This window comes from Lycorma delicatula, chromosome 6, assembly GCF_047948215.1.
Source record: "Lycorma delicatula isolate Av1 chromosome 6, ASM4794821v1, whole genome shotgun sequence".
In the NCBI taxonomy this organism is placed as follows: Eukaryota; Metazoa; Arthropoda; class Insecta; order Hemiptera; family Fulgoridae; genus Lycorma; species Lycorma delicatula.
Window position 1 is genome coordinate 153,371,595 of NC_134460.1, and position 12,198 is coordinate 153,383,792.

Below are 12,198 nucleotides of genomic sequence, written 5' to 3' on the forward strand. Positions count from 1 at the left end.
ATTCCTCAACAGTGACAATGAATTTCTCCCTGTTCCAAATTGTTTGATGGGAAATCATTTGTTAGAATAAAAATTTAAATGGCTTTACATACTCACAGATTCATTAAAACATTGTACTGAAATTTATTTATTTAAAAATATTAAATTCTTTAAAAATAATATATTTTTATTAAAGGATAATATGTTGACAGGATAATATGTGACAATGAATTTCTCCCTGTTCCAAATTGTTTGATGGGAAATCATTTGTTAGAATAAAAATTTAAATGGCTTTACATACTCACAGATTCATTAAAACATTGTACTGAAATTTATTTATTTAAAAATATTAAATTCTTTAAAAATAATATATTTTTATTAAAGGATAATATGTTTCCAGTCTCTATTCATAGTTGACTAGCTGAAGCCGTCAGTCAAGTTGAAACAGTAATTTACTGTTACGGAATTTCATACTATACTTACATTAAAACCTTTAAGCAGACACTCTCTTTTTCTAGGTAGGCTCATGTACATCTTGAACTGAATTCGATCAGTAAGCTAGCTTACTAACACTCCATTTGCCTTTGTAATGGTTTTCCAACACTGTAGTATCTTTGTGGAAATGTTCACTGTGTCCATCATTTACTGCCCCAAGGTTTGGTGAGAAGAAATTCAAATGTGAATGCAGGAAATGAAATTGACATATTGCAGCCCATAGCTCTGAATGAATTTATCCATTTATTTAAAATATCCTGTTAAGTTTGTGAATTATTGACATCCAGAAAATTTTCATTAGTGTCTGTAAACACTTCTGAATGTGAGTTCTGCTTTGGTGAACATAGAGTTAAATATCTCATCTTTGACCAGTTCCCTTATTTCTTGCTGTTTCTCTCTTCTTGGTCCCCAATTCTTGCTAATCAAAATTAAATTAAGTTAGATAAAGAAATGGCAAGTCATAATAAACAGATTTTAAACTTAGTTAATAGAATTTAATATAAATTAATGATGTACTACATTTAATAAAATTTTATACTTTCAATCAAAACACTAAAAGTTTTTATAAGCAATTTTAGTGTAACTACTATTCAAAAATGTTAATTAAAATGACTGGTTTATAACCATATTATGAATATATACTTTTTTACTCATTTTATTTCATTTGTCAGTGATTTGGTAGATTGATTTCCTTCTGATATTTAATTTATTTGCAACCTTCCTTATATTTTCTTTATATATATATAGTCGCCGCCAAGTTACAGTGAGCTTGAGCTTTGACTGACGACAATTACTACCCAATTTAAAAACATATTCCTCGCTCTTAGTAACCCTAACCCCCTTAACAAATAATTGTTATATTTTTAACAAATGAATATAGAAATTTTGAAATTAAATACAGTAGACTAATTCTGTACTGTACATTGTAAAATGTAATAACGGATGACAAAATATTATTTATTACACTGTTAATATTGCGATAGATTGTTATTACTGTAATTTTAATTGCTTGCTGGGAAATGAATTATCCATTTAGTTACTCAGCTCTCCTCACTGTCATCTTCAGTGTCACTATTATCACTGCCTTTTACAAGAGACAATGAAAGACATTCTATCAGAGAATCTATTAATGATTCTTGGCTCCAATATTCACCTTTGATTTTTTTTAACCTTTCCTCAGTAAGGTTTCCAGTGTTTGTTGCTCATTGAATTCATTTTATCTTCACACAGTTGCTGCAGTTCTAACATCTTAAACATTATGTTGTGGCTCACAACACATCATTTTACCTCTGACCATACCATCTCAAATGAATTTATATCAAGATGGTAAGGTGGAAGCTGCAGAACTTGATGTCCACTTCTTTCCAACAATTTGTCAAATCAATATTGTTTTCTGTTATTTTTGTTCGACTTAATTAGTTCATACGATTGTGATATAAGCATTTGAGATGAAAATGTATTATGATGTTTCTGTAGTCAAACAGCCTTGTATTGCATGATGACACTGGAAGTTTTTCAGAAAGGGTATTATGATATGGAGCATTGTCAATAAGTACTACAGAAGGAGGAAGGTTAGGAATTAATTCTTCTTCAGCCCGTTTCAATTAATTTGTATTATTCAAGCTAACATGATAATCACCACTTTCTAATTGGCTGTCCAAGTTAACATTGCATTTGGAATAAAGCCCATTTCATCTTTGAATTATAATTAAGCATTCACCTTTAATTATTGGTAAATGAAATCCTGCACTATGCTATTGTCAATCCATAATTTTGTCGTTGAATGAGATGTTAAAACAAAGGATTTATCTAAGTATACAATCACGTGGTTACATTTTCTAAAATCACTGATTGTCTGTAAATATGAAATCCTTTTTTGCATAACATCATGTTTTTCAACTAAAATTTTCCTTTTTTTATTTTGCATCACCTTAAACCTAATTCTTTCAAAATTCTTCTTAAACTAGTTTCAGTGCCATTGAAATAAATTTTAATTTTCAATTCTTTACAGAGTTTAACTGTTGGCAGTTCTCTTTTCTTTGAGTGAAATTCATTCACAGTTCACCTAACCACACCTTTATAAAAATCATCTAATCCAGTAACTGGCTTAGAGCTCTTCGTTTCAGAATAATGAACAAACATTCTGGCTCCTCGGATCGAAAAAGTTGTGTTTTTCCTTCTATTAGTCTTTGAACCCGAGTCCTGGAAATGCCACAGGCCACTGCTGTTCTCTCTTCACACTTCTGTATAGTAATTAAATGCTTGTCATTTTTTAATTTTCCTATAGCTAAAGATTCTTTCTTCATGAAATCATACTCATAGTTTACATTTTCGTAGGCCTGTCTTCGAAGATTTTTATCTTTCACAACAGACTTAAATTCAGCCATAACTATTTGCACATGAATGAAATATTTTAAAAAGTTTGAACCGTAAACCACAATAAGAACTTTTATCATGGTACTTTATTTGTTACATTAAATTTTATATCGTACATTAACCACTGTTCACCACTGTAACAGAATACATGACACACACCAAAAGAACCATACCGAGAGGCAGAACCACAGAATTGAACTTTATATACATGGAAAAGCAAAAGAAAAGGGAGGAATTTCCTTTATTTAATGATTTCGTTATAATCATTGACTAAATATTTTTGAATTTTTGTTCCTTTTAAAAAAAATATTGTTTTCTATTTGAAACATGATGACACTTTCTTAATACTATTTGAAATTTTAGTATTTAAATTGAGACATAAAAAGTGATTTATGTTTGTTTAATATAACAAACATGTCGTGCCCGGGTGATGAAAACGCCAAAGCGTTTTTCACCAGAATAAACCAAAAGAAAATCTTAATACTGTAAACACACAAAAATACATTGCTTTGTAAACAACAGTTGCATCATGTTTATGCCACTAAGATATGACTAGTCATAGTGTACCAATTTTTCAGAGAAGAATAGTATAGTAGTGATCCACTGGCTGATCATCCAAGTTCGCCATTACATGGCAGATATTGTACTTTTTTTTTTAATTTAATAAAATAAAAAAGGAGAAAATATGTAAAATGCAAAAAACTAAAAAAATATAAGAATTACAAACGTATGGCAGCCATACTTGTAAAAAAATTGCAAAAGTAAATTATATAATCTTTGCTATTAAAGGTAAATTAAGCCAGTTCTGAATTTTAATGCTGCTGAACACAATTAGTGACTTCCAATTCCTATCCATCAAATAATTATTCATCAGTACTATTATCATCTCTCCCTCCATTAAACCATTATAATTTAATTGTTTAATATCAAACAACAGACCAAAAATTGAAAAGCATTCTTCCCTTTCATAACTATTACACATTGAGCATCTATAAACACTCTTCCCAACCTGCCCTATATTTTAGTGATATTAATGACAGAGTCCCCTGTTTTAAGTATAATATTAATATAGTATATTTAAAATTATTATTCATGTATTCCATTATGTAATGCTACAAATATTCCATGAAATTGACATCTGCTCATCCAGTTTAACTATTTTTCATGAACATTTTCTATTATGTTATGGATTAAATAATCCCTCCTAATTCTCCATACATCCCCTGATTTATCGTGCCAGTCCACTCAACATTTTGCTCCCGACAAAGGTTTAACCATTCTTTATACCAGCACCACTTCTGATTCATATAAAGCTTTGGATTTATCAGGTGAACACTTAGTTTCAGAAAGATTGAGCACACTCCAAACATAATTGAAGTGGACCCATACTATGTAAAACCACGTAATCTCCGTGTCATTTCTTAAATATAATATGAATTTATTAGGGAGTTCCCAAGAAACTGAATAATTTTTAAATTAAAGAAAAATTTCCAATTCCTCTTCCTCTTGATAAGCCCTTTCTTGCACTGGATATATAACAGTTGATCTACTGACTGCTTTAAAAACATATCACTTAATAGAGAGAGTTAATCTGTCATTTGCAATTAAATTATCCTACACAGAGTTAACTATCTCCATACTCATCAACAATTATTCTACTTAAAATAGTAATCTGAATGATAAGTGTGATAAATGTCACACCTAGATGTTTATGTTCATTTGCTGTCTCTATATTTTCATTTCCAATTCTCTATTTTTCATTTTATATTGCAGTGATTCAATTTTTTGCAATATAATTATAAATTATCTATCACTGTAATACCATCATGTCATCCTCAGAAAATCACATCATCTGTGTGCAGAAGCACATTCATTTTTTATATTACTTACTAATCATTATTCCCCTTTAAAAAATCCTATAAATCATTCAAAAAAGAGAGCCTGTGATGCAGGGCACCTCTGTTTTAACCCACTTTCAGTTTAAAAACTACTGGAACAAATATCAGAGATATTAGAGTCCTTTTAGAACAAACATTTACAAATTAATTAAACAGAATTAACATTCCTATCTGCAAAATCAAGGGCTACTTTCAAAAAGCTTTCTTTTCACACTTAAATAATTATTTTATACAGTATAAAAATATTGTCCGTGGCTCAGCCATGTACATTAAAACCCAACAATTAACCAGGTTGAAAACCCATCTGGTTCTCTATAACTATCCCTTTTTCATTTTCCCATTTTTATTAATTTTTCAACCAAAATTCCAATTAATATCTTGGCAACAGAGTCCATGTACGATACTCCCTTGTAATTAGAAGTTTCTGAGATATTATTTTTTTTGTGGAGCAGGAAAGTAATTGAATCCATAAAGTGAATTGACACAGTAAGGAAAACATTTTTAACATAACTCTTTTTACTTGATGGGTACCGTCTTGTAAAACTCTGCAGGAATCCTATTTTCCTATGGTTTTATTTTTTCATGTTTTCTTCAAAACAACTATGGCACTGAAACTAGTTTCAGTGCCATTGAAATAAATTTTAATTTTCAATTCTTTACAGAGTTTAACTGTTGGCAGTTCTCTTTTCTTTGAGTGAAATTCATTCACAGTTCACCTAACCACACCTTTATAAAAATCATCTAATCCCGTAACTGGCTTAGAGCTCTTCGTTTCAGAATAATGAACAAACATTCTGGCTCCTCGGATCGAAAAAGTTGTGTTTTTCCTTCTATTAGTCTTTGAACCCGAGTCCTGGAAATGCCACAGGCCACTGCTGTTCTCTCTTCACACTTCTGTATAGTAATTAAATGCTTGTCATTTTTTAATTTTCCTATAGCTAAAGATTCTTTCTTCATGAAATCATACTCATAGTTTACATTTTCGTAGGCCTGTCTTCGAAGATTTTTATCTTTCACAACAGACTTAAATTCAGCCATAACTATTTGCACATGAATGAAATATTTTAAAAAGTTTGAACCGTAAACCACAATAAGAACTTTTATCATGGTACTTTATTTGTTACATTAAATTTTATATCGTACATTAACCACTGTTCACCACTGTAACAGAATACATGACACACACCAAAAGAACCATACCGAGAGGCAGAACCACAGAATTGAACTTTATATACATGGAAAAGCAAAAGAAAAGGGAGGAATTTCCTTTATTTAATGATTTCGTTATAATCATTGACTAAATATTTTTGAATTTTTGTTCCTTTTAAAAAAAATATTGTTTTCTATTTGAAACATGATGACACTTTCTTAATACTATTTGAAATTTTAGTATTTAAATTGAGACATAAAAAGTGATTTATGTTTGTTTAATATAACAAACATGTCGTGCCCGGGTGATGAAAACGCCAAAGCGTTTTTCACCAGAATAAACCAAAAGAAAATCTTAATACTGTAAACACACAAAAATACATTGCTTTGTAAACAACAGTTGCATCATATTTATGCCACTAAGATATCACTAGTCATAGTGTACCAATTTTTCAGAGAAGAATAGTATAGTAGTGATCCACTGGCTGATCATCCAAGTTCGCCATTACATGGCAGATATTGTACTTTTTTTTTTAATTTAATAAAATAAAAAAGGAGAAAATATGTAAAATGCAAAAAACTAAAAAAATATAAGAATTACAAACGTATGGCAGCCATACTTGTAAAAAAATTGCAAAAGTAAATTATATAATCTTTGCTATTAAAGGTAAATTAAGCCAGTTCTGAATTTTAATGCTGCTGAACACAATTAGTGACTTCCAATTCCTATCCATCAAATAATTATTCATCAGTACTATTATCATCTCTCCCTCCATTAAACCATTATAATTTAATTGTTTAATATCAAACAACAGACCAAAAATTGAAAAGCATTCTTCCCTTTCATAACTATTACACATTGAGCATCTATAAACACTCTTCCCAACCTGCCCTATATTTTAGTGATATTAATGACAGAGTCCCCTGTTTTAAGTATAATATTAATATAGTATATTTAAAATTATTATTCATGTATTCCATTATGTAATGCTACAAATATTCCATGAAATTGACATCTGCTCATCCAGTTTAACTATTTTTCATGAACATTTTCTATTATGTTATGGATTAAATAATCCCTCCTAATTCTCCATACATCCCCTGATTTATCGTGCCAGTCCACTCAACATTTTGCTCCCGACAAAGGTTTAACCATTCTTTATACCAGCACCACTTCTGATTCATATAAAGCTTTGGATTTATCAGGTGAACACTTAGTTTCAGAAAGATTGAGCACACTCCAAACATAATTGAAGTGGACCCATACTATGTAAAACCACGTAATCTCCGTGTCATTTCTTAAATATAATATGAATTTATTGGGGAGTTCCCAAGAAACTGAATAATTTTTAAATTAAAGAAAAATTTCCAATTCCTCTTCCTCTTGATAAGCCCTTTCTTGCACTGGATATATAACAGTTGATCTACTGACTGCTTTAAAAACATATCACTTAATAGAGAGAGTTAATCTGTCATTTGCAATTAAATTATCCTACACAGAGTTAACTATCTCCATACTCATCAACAATTATTCTACTTAAAATAGTAATCTGAATGATAAGTGTGATAAATGTCACACCTAGATGTTTATGTTCATTTGCTGTCTCTATATTTTCATTTCCAATTCTCTATTTTTCATTTTATATTGCAGTGATTCAATTTTTTGCAATATAATTATAAATTATCTATCACTGTAATACCATCATGTCATCCTCAGAAAATCACATCATCTGTGTGCAGAAGCACATTCATTTTTTATATTACTTACTAATCATTATTCCCCTTTAAAAAATCCTATAAATCATTCAAAAAAGAGAGCCTGTGATGCAGGGCACCTCTGTTTTAACCCACTTTCAGTTTAAAAACTACTGGAACAAATATCAGAGATATTAGAGTCCTTTTAGAACAAACATTTACAAATTAATTAAACAGAATTAACATTCCTATCTGCAAAATCAAGGGCTACTTTCAAAAAGCTTTCTTTTCACACTTAAATAATTATTTTATACAGTATAAAAATATTGTCCGTGGCTCAGCCATGTACATTAAAACCCAACAATTAACCAGGTTGAAAACCCATCTGGTTCTCTATAACTATCCCTTTTTCATTTTCCCATTTTTATTAATTTTTCAACCAAAATTCCAATTAATATCTTGGCAACAGAGTCCATGTACGATACTCCCTTGTAATTAGAAGTTTCTGAGATATTATTTTTTTTGTGGAGCAGGAAAGTAATTGAATCCATAAAGTGAATTGACACAGTAAGGAAAACATTTTTAACATAACTCTTTTTACTTGATGGGTACCGTCTTGTAAAACTCTGCAGGAATCCTATTTTCCTATGGTTTTATTTTTTCATGTTTTCTTCAAAACAAAATCAGATTCTTTCATTATTATTCTCCTATCCAGAGTGTCATACTCTACATAAATCCATTCCTTCTAAATTCACTGATACTTCCTTCATCCGACCGTAGATAATACATAATTTCTCCACCATGCTTTTCATTTTCAAATTGTATGTTCACCTTGTTTTTCCATCCCTTTCATCACAATACTACTGTAAATAACTATGATACAAATATCCGGCTGCAGTAACCTTTCTCATAACAAATTACTTCACCCTCTTTCCTCTTGATTCCGTGGAAAAATCCATATGAATGAAAAAGTTAGTTCATTTAACTCTTTTCCATTTTTCAGGATATCATATGACAGATGTACTATGAGGGAAGCCCTCTTTTTTAATTTATACTTAACATATGCTCATTCAACACACCCTTTCAGCCTCTCAAAACCTTTTTACGGCACATATTCTTGTCTTTGTTATTTCATAGTCCATCTCCTTAAATACCAAGCAAATGTCTTTCTCTTGCCTCTGATCTCTTAACTCCATGGCACTTCTCAACAAAACGTTACTGCCTAAATGTAATTTCACATTTTAATACCTTATTTTTCTCAGTTACCTTATCAACTGCTGTAGAAAACATGTCAGCTTTCCTCACTAATTTCAAAAGTTTACTGTCTGTATTCTTTTCAAATTCTGTTAAAAAAATTTTAAGTTGCTCTTCACTTACAACAGATGCTGATTCAGAGGACCTTTTCTGTTCTTGTAGGGAATAACATTTGTGTAATGATTTTGTTTATTTGTTAGAACACAAATTTGTTGACAAATAATTGTTTTTCTTGCATATGACTTTTTAATTAATTAGTAACTTCTTACTGCAATCAGTTCACTGTCGGCACCCACTTACATTAAATATAAAAAATAATAAAAACATTAGTACTAATAACAATTTTTTTTTTTTTTTTTAATTTCCAAATACTCTGCGATGTGCACAGACATACAGAGAATAGTTCCAATAATCTGCAATAGACATTTCCAGCACAATTAAGATGCTCATGCCTTCCATTTGATCTCTGCATTTCAATCTATTAAACTCTTTATATAAGCTTGTTGAATTAGCAGCATTAGTAGTAGAATTCTGTGTATATGCATTACATTTTTAATAAGTCTTAAAAAAATAAAGTGGTTTGTTCAGATAATGAGTTTGTTTTTAGTTAATTATCTTAGGATGCATTAATCACTCTTTATTAAAATATTACCATTTACCTTTAATATCATTTTAATGATGCTTATTTCTTTTTTGTTTTTTGAAAAGCTGCAGTTTAACATACAAAGCAACAACCATTACCTTATTTTTCATTGTTATATGGTTACATTTTTTGTTGATTTTATTTTACAGGCTAATAAATGATTTATCCAAAATAGCGCAAGGTCGACAGGCTCTAGAATTAGGAGCAACCCCAAATCAAGAAAAATCTATGAGAATTCGTGGTTTAGATTGCCTTGTATCAATTTTGAAGTGTATGGTTGAATGGAGTCGAGATCTTTATGTTAATCCTAATTCACAAACTAATCTTGGTAAAGTTCTTTATATATTTTAATGTATTTAATTATATTTATTTAAATAAATTCATTTTTTTCATGTCATGAAATGTACCACCTGCAGTAGCTTTTCCATGTTCTTATTTTTCTCTCCAGCTGCAATTTGTTGTAAGTACATTATTGGAACCTGTTAACATAATCTTATGAAAAGTAAAAATTATACTAAATTTTCCTATTTAAGCTGAGTAGCATAGTATGCCATATTCACGACCATCTGCCTGGTTTGCCTTCCCAGTTGTTTTATAAACAGTCGCTACAAAACTCCAAACAGCAGTATAGGTACGTATCAATGGGGCACAGAGAGTTTAATGCTCAGTCTTTAGTATGGGAGGTTGAAATTTGAACATTAAGTAAACTGACTGGATCAGTTTACTTAATGTTCTTAGTTACAGATTCCTGATCTAGCAATCCAGAGATATAGTAGGCTACACTCACTATATATACAATGGATGCAGTATCCTTAGGGTCCCATTCAACAAAGCTGCTACAGATATTTGGAGTCTGCGGTTGTCATACAAATCAATCAAACAAAATTGAGTGATGTATTGAATTATTTAACAAATAATCTTCAGATCATTTACCTTGACAATGTTAGTTTGTTATTTGAAGCGGGAATGATTGTGTTGATCTTTAGCGACTAAAAAATGCCAAAGGATGCAGTGAAAGGCTTTCACCATACTTAACTATGTTGTCTTATTCTGGTTGTTAATGCTTTTTGAGTGGCTCACTCCTGCTATTACTTTACCATTCTCTTATTTTACTCCCAATTGCTTATTACGTGTAATAAAGCTGAAACTACAATTTAAAACTGTAATGCAAGATATCTCCCTATCAAATCTTTAAAAACAGGTTGCCAATATCGGTAACTGTTAATTATATAATATCTTACATGACTCATATCTTATACATGTATGCTTACAAATATTTTTATCACAATTATCTAAATGTTTTTTGTTTGCCTGTAATTAAAACTGAATTCTGTATACTTTATGTTAATGAAAAGAAATTCTACTTTCTACTAGGACGGTTTGGAAAGTAACCTCTGTTGTAGCATAGTGCTAGATGTAGTAGTAGTAGTAATAGTAGTATATACTGTTAGTCGTGCGCCATTGACACATTGGCATACTCTCTGAATTAGTGCACTTCCATCTGTGGTAGTGTGAGTCGTGTACTTTAGCCATTCGCTTGTAGTAACCCAAAAACATGAGCACTGCAATTGAAAATGCTGTGAAATGTGAGGTGCGTGCTGTCATAAGATTTCTTTGGACACAAAATATTTTGGCAGCAGACATACATTGTCAGTTGTGTACTGTGTATGGCCCAAACATTATGAGTGATGTAGGTGTGGTGTAGCACCAGGTCTGATTTTTTTAAAAATGGAAGGACAAACGTCCATGAAAAAGAGAAGAGTGGTAGGCCTTCTGTTGTGAATGATGATCTTGTCAGTGAAATTGACGAAAAAATGCATCAAAATTGAAGATTCACCATCTCTGAACTTTCTGAACAAATTTCTCATACAGTTTTGTACAAGATTTTCACTGATAAATTAGGCTACCAGAAATTCTGTGCTCGGCGGTGGGTTTCAAAAGTGCTCACAGAGATCCATCAAACCAAACGAATGAGCTTTGCTGTACACTTCCTTTCACGCTATGATATGGATGGAAGGTTTTTTGAAGAGAATTGTGACAGGGGATGAAACTTGAGTGGCCAACGTGAATGCTGAAATAAAACAACAGTCAATGGACTAGGACCATACCAAATCTCCACACAAGCCAAAGAAAGCTCACCAAACTTTGTCAGCGAGGAAGGTTTTGGCTACAGTTCCTTGGAATGCCAAGGGAGTTCTTCTAGGGATATTCCATTTCAATTCAACAAATAATCAGTACATCACTATTTTTGATTTTCATGATATTTGGTATATACCCACCTTGGTGACTACCCACCTTGTAGTGGCCAAATAATATTATTTTATATTTTTAAAAAAAATTTCTTGCGTAAGACTATTTTCTAACTTGAGTGAAAAAAAATTTTTTTCTTGAGTGAATGACTATATTCTAATTCACCAACAGATGAAAACAGCCGTTTTTGTCACTTTTTCCATGAGCTACAGCATTATTTTACATCATACAGTGGTCAAAAAGGGCTTATTGCAAAGAGTAAAGATGGAACTCTTATTTTAGTGTAATCAAAATTCATTTTATTACATAACCAAATCTTGCAATGTTTACTGAAATTACATTTACAAAGTGTTGTTTTTTCAAATTTTGGGCTTAAAATAAATAATGAAGGGCTTCATGTAACAGGCCTGTTTTTTACCTTAGGTAGTAGTAGTAGTACTTATAAAAAAAAATTGGACT

The 12,198-nt window shown here is 30.8% G+C and overlaps 1 protein-coding gene across 1 annotated transcript in view; it reads left to right on the forward strand.

The window, feature by feature from the left end:
* The window catches only part of Sec71 (ADP ribosylation factor guanine nucleotide exchange factor Sec71), a 129,161-nt gene that overhangs the window by 47,063 nt on the left and 69,900 nt on the right, over positions 1–12,198 (forward strand). Inside the window, exon 10 of the mRNA XM_075368854.1 lies at positions 9,639–9,817. Coding sequence (XP_075224969.1) covers positions 9,639–9,817 — 179 coding nt within the window. The remainder of the gene's footprint in view (positions 1–9,638; positions 9,818–12,198) is intronic.